At 47.9% G+C, this 17,500-nt stretch overlaps 1 protein-coding gene across 1 annotated transcript in view; it reads left to right on the top strand.

Annotated features, from left to right (window-relative positions):
• LOC311149596 (plexin-B3-like) overlaps positions 1 to 17,500 on the top strand; it is a 73,530-nt gene that overhangs the window by 537 nt on the left and 55,493 nt on the right. The window contains exons 2-8 of the mRNA XM_084186770.1: positions 4,748 to 4,848; positions 5,113 to 5,293; positions 5,642 to 5,801; positions 9,365 to 9,473; positions 10,143 to 10,251; positions 10,629 to 10,760; positions 11,001 to 11,117. Of these exons, the coding sequence (XP_084042896.1) occupies positions 5,126 to 5,293; positions 5,642 to 5,801; positions 9,365 to 9,473; positions 10,143 to 10,251; positions 10,629 to 10,760; positions 11,001 to 11,117 (795 nt within the window). The 5' untranslated portion in view covers positions 4,748 to 4,848; positions 5,113 to 5,125. The remainder of the gene's footprint in view (positions 1 to 4,747; positions 4,849 to 5,112; positions 5,294 to 5,641; positions 5,802 to 9,364; positions 9,474 to 10,142; positions 10,252 to 10,628; positions 10,761 to 11,000; positions 11,118 to 17,500) is intronic.

Here is a 17,500-nt window from a genome sequence, read left to right as displayed (position 1 = left end):
CTCCCATAGCCCTTACCCCCCTACCCCTTACCCCCTACCCCATAGCCCTTACCCCTTACCCCCTACCCCATACCCCTTACCCCTTACCCCATACCCCTTACCCCCTACCCCATAGCCCTTACCCCTTACCCCATAGCCCTTACCCCTTACCCCCTACCCCATAGCCCTTACCCCTTACCCCATAGCCCTTACCCCTTACCCCCTACCCCATAGCCCTTACCCCTTACCCCCTACCCCATAGCCCTTACCCCCTACCCCATAGCCCTTACCCCCTACCCCATAGCCCTTACCCCCTACCCCATAGCCCTTACCCCCTACCCCATAGCCCTTACCCCCTACCCCATAGCCCTTACCCCCTACCCCATAGCCCTTACCCCCTACCCCATAGCCCTTACCCCCTACCCCATAGCCCTTACCCCCTACCCCATAGCCCTTACCCCCTACCCCATAGCCCTTACCCCCTACCCCATAGCCCTTACCCCCTACCCCATAGCCCTTACCCCCTACCCCATAGCCCTTACCCCCTACCCCATAGCCCTTACCCCCTACCCCATAGCCCTTACCCCTTACCCCATAGCCCTTACCCCTTACCCCATAGCCCTTACCCCTTACCCCCTACCCCCTACCCCATAGCCCTTACCCCCTACCCCATAGCCCCTACCCCCTACCCCCTACCCCATAGCCCTTACCCCCTACCCCATAACCCTTACCCCCTACCCCCTACCCCATAGCCCTTACCCCCTACCCCATAGCCCTTACCCCCTACCCCATAGCCCTTACCCCCTACCCCATAGCCCTTACCCCCTACCCCATAGCCCTTACCCCCTACCCCATAGCCCTTACCCCCTACCCCATAGCCCTTACCCCCTACCCCATAGCCCTTACCCCCTACCCCATAGCCCTTACCCCCTACCCCATAGCCCTTACCCCCTACCCCATAGCCCTTACCCCCTACCCCATAGCCCTTACCCCCTACCCCATAGCCCTTACCCCCTACCCCATAGCCCCTACCCCTTACCCCCTACCCCATAGCCCCTACCCCCTACCCCCTACCCCATAGCCCTTACCCCCTACCCCATAGCCCTTACCCCCTACCCCATAACCCTTACCCCCTACCCCCTACCCCCTACCCCATAGCCCTTACCCCCTACCCCATAACCCTTACCCCCTACCCCCTACCCCATAGCCCTTACCCCCTACCCCATAGCCCTTACCCCCTACCCCATAGCCCTTACCCCCTACCCCATAGCCCTTACCCCCTACCCCATAGCCCTTACCCCCTACCCCATAGCCCTTACCCCCTACCCCATAGCCCTTACCCCCTTACCCCATAGCCCTTACCCCCTACCCCATAGCCCTTACCCCCTACCCCATAGCCCTTACCCCCTACCCCATAGCCCTTACCCCCTACCCCATAGCCCTTACCCCCTACCCCATAGCCCTTACCCCTTACCCCCTACCCCATAGCCCTTACCCCATAGCCCTTACCCCCTACCCCATAGCCCTTACCCCTTACCCCCTACCCCATAGCCCTTACCCCCTACCCCATAGCCCTTACCCCTTACCCCCTACCCCATAGCCCTTACCCCCTACCCCATAGCCCTTACCCCTTACCCCCTACCCCATAGCCCTTACCCCTTACCCCCTACCCCATAGCCCTTACCCCCTACCCCATAGCCCTTACCCCCTACCCCATAGCCCTTACCCCCTACCCCATAGCCCCTACCCCCTACCCCCTACCCCATAGCCCTTACCCCCTACCCCATAGCCCTTACCCCTTACCCCCTACCCCATAGCCCTTACCCCCTACCCCATAGCCCTTACCCCTTACCCCCTACCCCATAGCCCTTACCCCCTACCCCATAGCCCTTACCCCCTACCCCATAGCCCTTACCCCCTACCCCTTACCCCTTACCCCCTACCCCATAGCCCTTACCCCTACCCCATAGCCCTTACCCCCTACCCCATAGCCCTTACCCCCTACCCCATAGCCCTTACCCCCTACCCCATAGCCCTTACCCCCTACCCCATAGCCCTTACCCCCTACCCCATAGCCCTTACCCCCTACCCCATAGCCCCTACCCCATAGCCCTTACCCCCCTACCCCATAGCCCTTACCCCCCTACCCCATAGCCCTTACCCCATAGCCCTTACCCCCTACCCCATAGCCCTTACCCCCTACCCCCTACCCCTTACCCCCTACCCCATAGCCCTTACCCCATAGCCCTTACCCCCTACCCCATAGCCCTTACCCCCTACCCCATAGCCCTTACCCCCTACCCCATAGCCCTTACCCCCTACCCCATAGCCCTTACCCCCTACCCCATAGCCCTTACCCCCTACCCCATAGCCCTTACCCCCTACCCCTTACCCCTTACCCCCTACCCCATAGCCCTTACCCCCTACCCCATAGCCCTTACCCCCTACCCCATAGCCCTTACCCCCTACCCCATAGCCCTTACCCCCTACCCCATAGCCCTTACCCCCTACCCCATAGCCCTTACCCCCTACCCATAGCCCTTACCCCCTACCCCATAGCCCTTACCCCCTACCCCTTACCCCCTACCCCCTACCCCATAGCCCTTACCCCCTACCCCCTACCCCTTACCCCCTACCCCATAGCCCCTACCCCATAGCCCCTACCCCTTACCCCCTACCCCTTACCCCCTACCCCATAGCCCCTACCCCATAGCCCTTACCCCCTACCCCATAGCCCTTACCCCTACCCCATAGCCCCTACCCCATAGCCCCTTACCCCCCTACCCCATAGCCCTTACCCCCCTACCCCATAGCCCTTACCCCCATAGCCCTTACCCCCTACCCCTTACCCCCTACCCCCTACCCCTTACCCCCTACCCCATAGCCCTTACCCCATAGCCCTTACCCCCTACCCCATAGCCTTACCCCCTACCCCATAGCCCTTACCCCCTACCCCTTACCCCTTACCCCCTACCCCATAGCCCTTACCCCCTACCCCATAGCCCTTACCCCCTACCCCATAGCCCTACCCCATAGCCCTTACCCCCTACCCCATAGCCCTTACCCCCTACCCCATAGCCCTTACCCCCTACCCCTTACCCCCTACCCCATAGCCCTTACCCCCTACCCCTACCCCTTACCCCCTACCCCATAGCCCTTACCCCCTACCCCATAGCCCTTACCCCCTACCCCATAGCCCTACCCCATAGCCCTTACCCCCTACCCCATAGCCCTTACCCCCTACCCCATAGCCCTTACCCCCTACCCCATAGCCCTTACCCCTACCCCTTACCCCTACCCCATAGCCCTTACCCCCTACCCCCTACCCCTTACCCCCTACCCCATAGCCCTTACCCCCTACCCCATAGCCCTTACCCCCTACCCCATAGCCCCTACCCCATAGCCCTTACCCCCTACCCCATAGCCCTTACCCCTACCCCATAGCCCTTACCCCCTACCCCATAGCCCTTACCCCCTACCCCTTACCCCCTACCCCCTACCCCTTGCCCCCTACCCCATAGTAAGCCTGAAGACTGACTGACTCAACAGGCCACATAACCAGCTCCCTACAGATCTTACACACTATCATGCCCAGCTGAACTGGTTTGTTTATGAGAAGGCTCTTTTGGCTCAAGACAAAAGATCCATAACTCCTCTTTATTTAAAGCATTATTGCCACCAACAAAACCATAGAAGCTCTAGTGTGCCTGTTTTCTTTAGGGCTGGTTTCCTGGACCCAGATTAAACCTACTTCTGGACTAAAAAGCACTTTCAAAGGAGATTAGACAGTGCGTTTTAGTCCAGGAGATTAGTCCAGAAAGTCCAGGAAAATGTCTCTTAGTGTTGCCATTTGAAAATTTGTATTTATTTATTTGTGTTTTTAATTTTCCCCATATATGGGATTCGACTTACTTTAAAACCTGATTTAAATATTTCTGAAAATAAATCTAAAATAACTGTGTTCAGTGATTTATAAAGCACAAACAGACCTGACCTCCTACAATGCCAACTAAGGTTTAGCTCTTTATAGACAGATACAGATGTTTTTTAGTTCCATGTGGATAATCCTTACTGCTGTCTTTAGTCTTATCTTGACATGAGATCTGTAGAGTTGATGAAATGTAGAGTCTCTCTCTCTCTCTCTCTCTCTCTCTCTCTCTCTCTCTCTCTCTCTCTCTCTCTCTCTCTCTCTCTCTCTCTCTCTCTCTCTCTTTCTCTCTCTTCTCTCTCTGTCTCTCTCTCTCTCTTCTCTCTCTTCTCTCTCTCTCTTCTCTCTCTCTCTCTCTCTCTCTCTTCTCTCTCTGTCTCTCTTTCTCTCTCTCTCTCTCTCTTCTCTGTCTCTCTCTCTCTTCTCTCTCTCTCTTTCTCTCTCTTCTCTGTCTCTCTCTCTCTTCTCTCTCTTCTCTCTCTCTCTCTCTCTCTCTCTCTGTCTCTCTCTCTCTGTCTCTGTCTCTGTCTCTCTCTCTCTCTCTCTGTCTCTGTCTCTCTCTCTCTCTCTCTCTCTCTCTCTGTCTCTCTCTCTCTCTGTCCTCTCTGTCTCTCTCTCCTCTCTCTCTCTCTCTCTCTCTTCTCTGTCTCTCTCTCTCTCTCTGTCTCTCTCTCTCTGTCTCTGTCTCTCTCTCTCTCTCTCTCTCTCTCTCTCTCTCTGTCTCTCTCTCTCTCTCTCTCTCTTTCTCTCTCTGTCTCTCTCTCTCTCTCTCTCTCTCTCTCTCTCTCTCTCTCTCTCTCTCTCTCTCTCTCTCTCTCTCTCTCTCTCTCTCTCTCTCAGGTGTCCAAAGTGGCTGTGTCTCAGTGTGAACAGCAGCCTGACTGCCAGTCCTGTCTGTCTGTCAGAGACCCTTACTGTGGATGGTGTGTCCTTGAGGGAAGGTACTGTACACACCTCTACACACACACACCCACACCGGTCACTAGTGGATACTTCTTTAGTACCATAGTGGATATCTCAGAACACATTACAGCAGCACCTATCTATCCAGATGTTTACCATATGAGGTTATGTTATCTGGAGATGGTGAATTCTGATGGAGGAGCAGCTCAGGTAAACATCATGTATACAGTAGGTGACAACCAGACCAGAACACATTGTCTGCTGTCTCCGTGTTAATCTGTGTTTTATTCTCCTTTGTTCAGATGTACTCGTCGAATGGAGTGTAGTCGTGAGGGCCAGGCCAACCACTGGCTATGGAGCTACCAGCCTGCCAACCAGCCTGCCAACCAGCCTGCCAACCAGCCTGCCAACCAGCCTGCCTCCCAGTGTGTGACTGTCCAGAGCTTGGAGCCTGCCATCCAAAGCAGAGAGGAGGAGACTCAGGTGGGTAGAACTGTGGGATTATAGTATAGAATAAAAGTAGGGAACTCCAAATATTGTTCATCTACCTGCTGTTGTTGATTCAGGAAAATCAGTGTCTGATTTAGACCTGACAAACCAGGTGACTTCTCTAGCTAATCATTAAAACTACCCATTAACTCATGCCATGTGTTTACTCCAGAAATGGATCAATTAAGTGTCATTCTGGAGTAAAAAAACATGGCATGAGGTGATATGTAGAAACAGGGTGAGACTCACTGTAGTAAAACTCAATGGAGAAGAAAAAGTGACTCTACGTCAGGATAATCCAAACATAGTTCAGTTAACGTTCGTTGTTGTATCCTCTCCCAGGTTTCTCTTGTAGTGGCCCAGCTGCCCACCCTGTCAGAGGAGGAATCTCTGACCTGCTCCTTCGGAACCCTCCCCCCTCAACCAGCTGTCGTCACGGGAACCACCATAACCTGTCAATCACCTCTGCCTGAGCTCCTCCCACCCAGCCCACCAGGAAGTGGTAGGCAGACATTTTATTTAATTAGTTTTATATCTGTAAATATTATTTTTTAGATAATTGATTATTTATCCAGGTTTGTTGAGATTCAATACCATGAAAGACTTAGACAGACCAAGACAGCCATGCTTGTATCACATTACTAGATTTATTTTGATCAGTTGTGAGTCACGGCCAGTTGCTTTGTGCCAAACTTAGACCCCGGCCTTGACAGCAAATAAATAAAGTTATAGCCAAGTTTAGGTACAGTACCTTACCCCCTACCCCATAGGACACCTGCTCGTCAAACATCTCATTCCAAAATCATGGGCATTAATATGGAGTTGGTCCCCCCTTTGCTGCTATAACAGCCTCCACTCTTCTGGGAAGGCTTTCCACTAGATGTTGGAACATTGCTGCGGGGACTTGCTTCCATTCAGCCACAAGAGCATTAGTGAGGTCGGACACTGATGTTGGGCGATTAGGCCTGGCTCACAGTCAGTGTTCCAATTCATCCCAAAGGTGTTCGATGGGGTTGAGGTCAAGGCTCTGTGCAGGCCAGTCAAGTTCTTCCACACCAATCTCGACAAACCATTTCTGTATGGACCTCGCTTAGTGCACGGGTGCATTGTCATGCTGAAACAGGAAAGGGCCTTCCCCAAACTGTTGCCACAAAGTTGGAACCACAGAATGTTTTAGAATGTCATTGTATGCTGTAGCGTTAAGATTTCCCTTCACTGGAACTAAGGGGCCTAGTCCGAACCATGAAAAACAGCCCCAGACCATTATTCCTCCTCCACCAAACTTTACAGTTGGCACTATGCATTGGGGCAGGTAGCATTCTCCTGGCATCCGCCAAACCCAGATTTATCCATCGGACTGCCAGATGGTGACGCTTGAGAACGCGTTTCCACTGCTCCAGAGTCCAATGGCAGTGAGCTTTACACCACTCCAGCCGACGCTTGGCATTGCGCATGGTGATCTTAGACTTGTGTGCAGCTGCTCGGCCATGGAAACCCATTTCATGAAGCTCCCGACGAACAGTTATTGTGTAGACGTTGCTTTCAGAGGCCGTTTGGAACTCGGTAGTGAGTGTTGCAACTGAGGACAGACAATTTTTACGCGCTTCAGCACTTCAGCACCTGTTCTGTGAGCTTGTGTGGCCTACCACTTCGCAGCTGAGCCGTTGTTGCTCCTAGACGTTTCCACTCCACAATAACAGCACTTACAGTGGACCGGGGCAGCTCTAGCAGGGCAGAAATTTGACAAACTGACTTGTTGGAAAGGTGGCATCCTATGACGGTGCAAGTCACTGAGCTCGTCAGTAAGGCCATTCTACTGCCAATGTTTGTCTATAGAGATAGCACGGCTGTGGGCTCGATTTTATACACCTGTCAGCAACGGTTGTGGCTGAAATAGCCGAATCCACTATTTGAAGGGGTGTCCACATACTGCTGTGTATATAGTGTCTCTCTATTAGAATCCACTAATTTGAAGGGGTGTCCACATAGTGCTGTGTATATAGTGTCTCTCTATTAGAATATAGTATATATAGTGTATACCATATAGCAATCTATACATACTTACAGCAAGGATTTATTACTGTAAGGATCAGATCATGTTCGAAAGGAACATAATCAGAGTTCAAATCAATCACATTTTATTTCTCACTTGCTTCGTTAACAACAAGTGTAGACTAACAGTGAAATGCTGACTGACGGGTCTGACGGGTCTGGTCCAACGCAGAGATAAAGATGAAAAGACATGAACAAATATAAATAGTGAAACGAGGAATAAATACAAAATAAATAACATCAACGAGGAAAAAAATAACACGGCTATATACAGGGAGTACCAGTACCGAGGCGATGTGCAGGGGTATGAGGTAATCCTTAATAGTTTTCAAGCCCTGCCACATCCGACGAGCGTCAGAGCCGGTGTAGTACGATTCGATCTTAGTCCTGTATTGACTCTTTGCCTGTTTGATGGTTCGTCGGAGGGCATAGCGGGATTTCTTATAAGCGTCCGGGTTAGAGTCCCACTCCTTTAAAGCCTTTTTGCTTTATGCTGCGGATGTTGCCTGTAATCCATGGCCTCAGTGGAATTCCAGACTAACTCGTCATTAGCAGCCGATAAGATCCACAAATGTGGGAATTACCCCAGAGCATCCGTAAATCGCTCTGGCCCTGGAGCTAGCAAGAGAAGGCTCCCCTGAGCCGGCCCGACTACGGTCTGGAGGCGAGCCAGGAAAGGTAACAACGGTCACTGTGGGGGACGACGTCAACTCACTTATTAATGAAGCCGGCGACTAATGTGGTAAACTCCTCAATGTTTATCGGATGAATCCCGGAACATATTCCAGTCTGTGCTGGCAAAACAGTCTGCTTCATCGGACCACTTCCGTATTGAGCGCGTCACTGGTACTTCCTGTTTGTGTTTTTGCTTGTAAGCAGGAAGCAGGAGGGTAGAGGATATGCTCTGATTTGCCAAGGGGAGGGCGAGGGAGGGCCTTGTCTGTGTGTGGAGTAAAGGGTAGAGGATAGGGATGGTCCCAGGTTGTCTGTGTGTGTGGAGTAAAGGTGATCTAGAGTTTTGTAACCTCTAGTTGCAGAAGTGACATGCTGGTAAAAATGAGGTAATACGGATTTCAGTTTCCCTACACTAAAATCACCGGCCACAAGAAACACCGGCTCTGAATGTGCATTTTCTTGTTTGCTTATGGCCCTATAAAGCTTGTTGAGTGCGGTCTTAGTGCCAGCATCAGTTTGTGGTGGTAAATTGACAGCTACGAAAAATCTAGATGAAAACTCTCTTGGTAAATAGTGTGGTCTGCAGCTTATCATGAGGTACTCTAACTCAGGCGAGCAGAACCTTGAGACTTCCTTAACATTAGAGATAGCGCACCAGCTTCTGTTAACAAAAAAACACACGCCTCCCCCTTAGTCTTACCCGAGTCTGCCGTGCGGTCTTCACGATGGATAGAAAACCAACGAGATGTATATTATCCATGTCCCCATTCAGCCACGACTCGGAGAAACGGAGGATATTAGTTTTTCATGTCCCGTTGATAGGATAGTCTCGAACTGAGCTCGTCCAGTTTGTTGTCCAGTGACTGCATGTTCGCCAATAGAACTTTGAAGTTCCAGGGAGTTGGTCCGGAGTAAGCAGAACGTCCACAGCTGCTGACTCGTTGAGGTAGAAATCTTCATCCAAATCGAGGTTAGCGATCGCTGCTCTGATGTCATAGGAAACAATGGTGGAGACGTTATGTACAAAAAAAAGTTACGATCAGCGTAAAAAAAAACACACAAAATAGCAGTGGGCCGTAAGACAGCAGCTATCCACTGCAGCGCCATCTTTCATCCCAAACATATGTGCAGCTTATGCTCCTCCTTCAGATTCATCTGATGATGATCCGTTTTTTTTCTCAATACAGAAATGATTCAATTTCAGGCAGAGGGTAAAGTGCTTCTTTGTGGAGATTTCAATTCGAGAGCAGGTTCTGAGCCTGACTACACTGACGCGGGAGGTAACCCCTCCATGTTCACCCCTCCACAACACCTCTCCCTTCCCTCCTGTCTCTATAGACCACATGTCTCTGCGTGTGTCTGTGATGTTCGGAGACGTGACCATCTCTAGCAGTGACATCATCTTCTATGACTGTCGAGCTGTGGGACGACTCAACACCACCTCCCCGTAAGATATAGCACACACACACACCGTACACACACATACACACACACCGTACACACACATACACACACACCGTACACACACTCACACACACACACACACACACACACATACACACACACCGTACACACACACACACACCGTACACACACACACACACCGTACACACACACACACCGTACACACACACACCGTACACACACACACACACACACACACCGTACACACACACACACACACCGTACACACACACACACACCGTACACACACACCGTACACACACACACACACACCGTACACACACACACACACACACACACCGTACACACACACACACACACACACACCGTACACACACACACACCGTACAATATTTATGCATTATCATGATGATACTTTGCTTCTTCCCTTTAAAGAAAAATTCCACAATCTCTATTTTGGTGTTTCATTATTGTTGATATAGGGTTCCAAATATTTTGCATGTCAGCACTCACGTTTTCAAGAAGTACAGAAATACTGCCGGTATGGGATTCATTTTCGCATCCTATGATGCTGCGTTTTGCATGATATGTTAGAGCCGTACAGTATCTAAATCCACATGTCTCTCTGTGCTAGGTGTATGGCGTGTGTGGGCAGTGTTTGGCCATATCCATATGTCTCTCTGTATTCTAGGTGTATGGCGTGTGTGGGCAGTGTGTGGCCATGTCACTGGTGTGCTCTGGATGAGCTGTGTTCCCACAACAACAGCTGCCCCAAGCAGCACACCATACACAACTCAGTGGTAAGACAACCCTAACCCTATCCACCAGGCCTAAGTAACAACTCACTGGTAAGACAACCCCTAACCCTATCCACCAGGCCTAAGTAACAACTCAGTGGTAAGATAACCCTAACCCTATCCACCAGGCCTAAGTAACAACTCAGTGGTAAGACAACCCTAACCCTATCCACCAGGCCTAGGTAACATTGCACTGTCCTCTGCTCTTTGATTGAAAATGGATTCTTGTTTTCATAGCCTCTCCTTCTCTCCATTTTGTGACACTCCAAGCTGTAATATAATATTCTCCCTGCCACCACTAGGAGCAGCGGTAGGAGCCGCGGGTTCTCCATTTTGTGACACTCCAAGCTGTAATATAATATTCTCCCTGCCACCACTAGGAGCAGCGGTTGGAGCCGCGGGGTCCCAACTCTTGTCCCTTTGTGTGGGCTCTACAGAGTTCTCCTCTGGTCCCCGTGGGCTTCCTGTTTCCTGTTTTGGTACTGCTGGGCAGGAACCTGGACATGTTTCAGGTATGTTTTTCTATACATGTGGAAAATGATATAACGCACATCCAGGGTTAATAAGTAGATGTTGGAGATCAATGAACATGTTCATGAAACCTTTAGAATACTCTGTACACTGCCCTGTATGGCTTATCTAGTGGGTTTATTAAAACCGTCCGGTCTTTACTAATGATGCAGACATTAAGATAATAAAATGGGTACTGTGTTTGGAGATGAGACACTGTGTTTGTGTGTTGTCATCTTCAGGGGGAGGAGCAGTATGCGTGTGTGGTGGTCATTGTGGGGGAGGAGCTTAAACTGAACGCCACTCTGAAGAAAGACCCGGAAACCAAGACCTACACCTTCACCTGCTCTGCCCACCAGGTATTCACGACACAAACCCTGACACACACATGTGACTACATTTCCCAATTGAGTCGTATGAACCATTTCCAAGATTGTCTTTTTGTACATTTTATAAAAGAACAGACGCAGAGCTTCAAAATGGTAAAATCATACACTACAGTTCGGGGAAACATGGGAAAGTTATATTATACTTATTTGAAATGCGATAAACCTGTTATTCCACCTTGTAGACAAGCACCAGAAAATCCCCTTGACAGTTTTTCACACTTGCTCGAGAGCTCTTTTTTGAGTATGCCGATTCAGCATCATTCACACCCTCTTAAGCCTTAGCCCCACCCATCTCTTTAAGCGTTCACGTGAGGCCATTTGCTAAACTGAGTGATTAAGGTAGTGTAGTAAGTAGTAGCCTACAAGAAGGAAAATCTCCAGGTAAAAATACTTAATCTAGTCCGTGGCCTATATCCTATCATGTTGTTTTTCACATTGTCTCTGATAAACATACTATATATAAAATCAAACCAAATCAAACAACCTCCCAGACACATTTAGCTAAGTTTATGGGTCATGTAATCATTTAGCTAAGTTTATGGGTAATGTAATCATTTGGCTAAGTTTATGGGTCATGTAATCATTTGGCTAAGTTTATGGGTCATGTAATCATCACAGTGGAGTCTTTTGTTTAAACGTAGAATTTTGTCCATTTCCTTATTATCCTCTGCTACTACCGGACATTCCACTAAGGTCAAAACTCAGTCCACCTCTTCCGGGACAACAACACTGTTAATCTCCGTTTAATCCCAATCACTGTCTTCAGAAAACAACAATGCAATGTCTGGTTCAATGACAATGTTGTTGTTACCCAAGTCAAGGATTTCTTCATCATCTGATTAATTTTCAGAGTCAGAGAGAGTCAGCCAGTCGTCCTCCAGAAAATAGTTAGTCACAACATTCTCCCACTGATCTTTGTCGATAGCGGCAGTTAAAATCAGGCCAGCAATGTTGGTGAGAGCTGTAGCAACACATTTTACATTTACATTTTAGTCATTACAGTAACTTACAGTTAGTGAGTGCATACATTATTTATTTTTTATGCTGGCCCCCAGTGGGAATCGAACCCACAACCCTGGCGTTGCAAACGCCATGCTCTACCAACTAAGCTACCTCCCTGCCGGCCATTCCCTCCCCTACCCTGGACCAATTGTGCGCCGCACCATGGGTCTCCCGGTCGCGGCCGGCTACGACAGAGCCTGGATTCGAACCAGGATCTCTAGTGGCACAGCTAGCACTGCGATGCAGTGCCTTAGACCACTGCACCACTCGGGAGGTTAACAACTCAGTTGTCCATTGCTAAATCTGCAGTAAACTACTATTTAGGGAAGCCCCTCGTTATGTTATAGATAGTAGCCTGTGGCATGGCAGACCAATCAGGACTCATCTCTTGGCATGACCAGCCCCTACCATTATCTCAGCCAATCAAGGCTAGCCAAGAAGAATCCTTTCTCTGTGAGAAATAAACTAGGCTCGTAATTTAACATTTTTATTCATATTTACAGATCACCTACGAGTTTGTTATTAAGGCACATGAAAGTTCACATGTTCAAAAAACGATTAGAGACTCGAGTCTTCTTGGGTATGACGCTACAAGCTTGGCACACCTGTATTTAGGGAGTTTCTCCCATTCTTCTCTGCAGATCCTCTCAAGCTCTGTCAGGTTGGATGGGGAGTGTTGGTGCACAGCAATTTTCAGGTCTCTCCAGAGATGTTTGATCGGGGTTCAAGTCCGGGCTCTGGCTGGGCCACTCAAGGACATTCATAGACTTATCCCGAAGCCACTCCTGCATTGTCTTGGCTGTGTGCTTAGGGTCGTTGTCCTGTTGGAAGTTGAACCTTCGCCCTAGTCTGAGGTCCTGAGCGCTCTGGAGCAGGTTTTCATCAAGGATCTCTTTACTTTGCTCCTAGTCTGAGGTCCTAGTCTTTGCTCCTAGTCTGAGGTCCTGAGCGCTCTGGAGCAGGTTTTCATCAAGGATCTCTTTACTTTGCTCCGTTAATCTTTCCCTCGATCCTGACTAGTCTCCCAGTCCCAGCCGCTGAAGAACATCCCCACAGCATGATGCTGCCACCACCATGCTTCACCGTAGGGATGGTGCCAGGTTTCCTCCAGACGTGACGCTTGGCATTCATTGGTTTTATCATACCAGCAACTCTTGTTTCTCATGGTCTAAGAGTCCTTTAGGTGCCTTTTGGCAAACTCCATGCGGGCTGTCATGTGCCTTTTATTGAGGAGTGGCTTCCGTCTGGTCACTCTACCATAAAGGCCTGACTGGTGGAGTGCTGAAGAGATGGTTGTCCTTCTGGAAGGTTCTCCCATCTCCACAGAGGAACTCTAAAGCTCTTTCAGAGTGACCATCGGGTTCTTGGTCACCTCCCTGACCAAGGCCCTTCTCCCCCTATTGCTCAGTTTGGCCAGCGGCCAGCTCTAGGAAGAGTCTTGGTGGTTCCAAACTTCTTCTATTTAAGAATGATGGAGGTCAATGTGTTCTTGGGGACCTTCAATGCTGCAGAAATGTTTTGGTACCCTTCCCCAGATCTGTGCCTCGACACAATCCTGTCTCAGAGCTCTACGGACAATTCCTTCGATCTCATGGCTTGGTTTTTGCTCTGACATGCACTGTCAACTGTGGGACCTTATATAGACAGGTGTGTGCTTTTCCAAATGTCCATGTCCAATCAATTGAATTTACCACAGGTGGACTCCAATCAAGTTGTAGAAACATCTCAGGGATGATCAATGGAAACAGGATGCACCTGAGCTCCATATCAAGTCTCATAGCAAAGGGTCTGAATACTTATGTAAATAAGGTATTTCTGTATTTTCACCCAGCCGGACTGTTGGTCTGTCCCAAGAAATAGTAAAAAATAAAGAAAAACCCTTGAATGAGTAGGTGTGTCCAATATTTTGACTGGTAGTGTGTATATATAACATTTAGAAAATAACTTTCTGTACTTTTCAAGCTTTTCGAATATAAACTTTGTAAACATAGTTTGTTTGAGTACAAAAACCTGAATATGTATCTTTGATTGAACAAAATGTCTTAGTTTAAATGTGTTAGTTATTAAATGCATACAGTGCATTCGGAAAGTATTCAAACCCCTTGACTTTTTCCACATTTTGTTACGTTACAGCATTATTCTAAAGTGGATTAAATTATTGTTTTTCCCTCATCAATCTACACACAATACCCCATAATGACAAAGCGAAAACAGGTTTGTAACACTTTTTTTGGTTACTACATGATTCCATAGGCGTTATTTCATAGTTCTGATGTCTTCACTATTATTCTACAATGTAGAAAATAGTACAAATAAAGAAAACCCCTGGAATGAGTAGAATGTGTCCAAACCTTTGACTGGTACTGCATGTATACAGTATACATACACTGAGTGTACTGAACATTAAGGACACCTGCTCTTTCCATGACATGGACTGACCCAGCTATGATCCCTTACTGAACAGCCTCAATCCGTCGGGCCATGGACTCTACAAGGTGTCAAAAGCGTTCCACAGGGATGCTGACCCATGTTGACTCCAATGCTTCCCACAGTTGTGTCAAGTTGGCTGGACGTCCTTTGGGTGGTGGATCATTCTTGATACACAGACAGTTGAGCGTGAAAAACCCAGCAGCAGTTCTTGACACAAACTGGTGCACCTGGAATCTACTACCATACCCCGTTCAAGGCAACTAAACCTTTTGTCAATGGCATTGTCGTGACGTGACTTTCATTAATATGATGACTGTTATTTATCGAATCAACGAACTATGTTTAATTGTTACTCGATTTAAATTAATCATGTAACAGTTAACTTATTAGGAAGAAGTTGTTTATAGAATTACCATCTCCCGAATTAAACTCTAAAAGGTCTTTACCCTCAATATGTATAAAACAGTCAACGTATCAATCATTACTTCTTATCAGTCTCATTCTGAACGGTCGCAGACTTCTTGGATCTGCACGAACCCCAGCTTTGCTTATGATTCAGTACTACACAAATTGGTTTAATTATTTGTTTACTAGCTAACTAAATAATAACACAGAATAACATACACACTTATTACTTGAGAAAAAGTCCCTGGCGGACTAACAGCATGACTGCTTGGTTATCAAAAGAGGGAGGGGTAGATGAAAGAGAGGGAGGGGGAGAGAGAGAGACAAAGAGAGAGTAAAACTTATCGTTGATACATTTGGAAAACTACCCTCAAAGTAATCATAATACTCAAGAACCACCGTCCGTTTGGGGTAAGAAATCATGAATGTATTTACGTGTAGAATGTCTTCCTTCGTCGTTTATCTCTGTTGGACTCGAGCCTTCTTGGGAAAGGGTCAGTTGGTGTCCTGAGTCGGTGTAAGGCTCAGGTTGTCCACCAGAGGTCACAATGTCCTTCTTCTTAGTTGTCCTGGTCTTGTAGTGGAGTGTTTTCAGAGCAGATACTCGGACGCACCAATTATTGTCTGAGATTGGATTTTCCACCTCGTGTCTTTAGTCAGAGTTTGAAGCAACGTTCAGGTCCAGTCTGGTGAGTTGATCTTCTTCACTTGAGGTTCAAAGTTTCTAACCATTTCAAACGTGTTAGCCACCGCTCCACGCTTTCTGGTCTAATGTTAATTTCGTTACCAAGGATTTTTATGCACTCTGGTTAAAAGGGGCGTTCCAACTTGCTGACACGTTCTCCGAGCTCACTTCGGGCGTGGCTACTGACTGGTGCAAAGCTTATATGAAAACGATGATCTCGTTAGAAAACTAAAATCACATTCCTATCTTAACAAAAATACTCTCATTATGAATCATATATCTTATACAACATTTGGATGTAGACTTGACAGAGTGTGTATACTTTCCAAGTTACAATTTATTGATACCATTCTTAACCAAACATTTGGATGTTAGAAATATTGTTCCAGTGTTTACTTTTTTGGACGTTATAGTTTTGGCGGTAAAAGTATTCCGTAGACAAAGGGGATTCCTTTAGTAATACTGAAGAGCAAGAGGGAGATTCCCCTCCTACCTATTTTATGATAGAGTGTTAAGGTGTCAAAATCGAATTGAAAACATTATTGGCATTGTTGAATTCCATTTTCATAATGGCTGATTAGGACTGATGGTCTGTTTGTTAGGTTACCACGGCAACTACTGTAGCTATCTAGTAAACTTGCTAGCTACTTCAGCGGATGTTGAACACATTTCTACCACCAAATGAACACATTTCTACCACCAAATGAACACATTTCTACCACCAAATGAACACATTTCTACCACCAAATGTGTTAAATTATAGCCGTGGTATAAAAGGGATAATCAACTCAGGGCTCTATGCATTCTCTGGAAAATAATGCAACTCTGTTAGCACAACGTGGAACACGCCTTCCACATCGTTCATTATGTTCCAAAGAACGCATAGCCCCTCGTTGATTATCCCTTAGATATTATACAGATACAGTGGGGAGAACAAGTATTTGATACACTGCCGATTTTGCAGGTTTTCCTACTTATAAAGCATGTAGAGGTCTGTAATTTTTTATCATAGGTACACTTCAACTGTGAGAGACGGAATCTAAAACAAAAATCCAGAAAATCACATTGTATGATTTTTAAGTAATTAATTTGCATTTTATTGCATGACATAAGTATTTGATACATCAGAAAAGCAGAACTTAATATTTGGTACAGAAACCTTTGTTTGCAATTACAGAGATCATACGTTTCCTGTAGGTCTTGACCAGGTTTGCACACACTGCAGCAGGGATTTTGGCCCACTCCTCCATACAGACCTTCTCCAGATCCTTCAGGTTTCGGGGCTGTCGCTGGGCAAAACGGACTTTCAGCTCCCTCCAAAGATTTTCTATTGGGTTCACGTCTGGAGACTGGCTAGGCCACTCTAGGACCTTGAGATGCTTCTTACGGAGCCACTCCTTAGTTGCACTGGCTGTGTGTTTCGGGTCGTTGTCATGCTGGAAGACCCAGCCACAACCCATCTTCAATGCTCTTACTGAGAGAAGGAGGTTGTTGGCCAAGATCTCGCGATACATGGCCCCATCCATCCTCCCCTCAATACGGTGCAGTCGTCCTGTCCCTTTTACAGAAAAGCATCCCCAAAGAATGATGTTTCCACCTCCTTGCTTCACGGTTGGGATGGTGTTCTTGGGGTTGTACTCATCCTTCTTCTTCCTGTAAACACGGCGAGTGGAGTTTAGACCAAAAAGCTCTATTTTTGTCTCATCAGACCACATGACCTTCTCCCATTCCTCCTCTGGATCATCCAGATGGTCATTGGCAAACTTCAGATGGGCCTGGACATGCGCTGGTTTGAGCAGGGGGACCTTGCGTGCGCTGCAGGATTTTAATC

The sequence above is a fragment of the Coregonus lavaretus genome (genome assembly GCF_964263955.1).
Source record: "Coregonus lavaretus genome assembly, chromosome: 22".
NCBI classification, from domain to species: domain Eukaryota; kingdom Metazoa; phylum Chordata; class Actinopteri; order Salmoniformes; family Salmonidae; genus Coregonus; species Coregonus lavaretus.
Note: the sequence above shows the minus strand (reverse complement) of the source record. Positions and strands in the feature narration are given on the sequence as shown.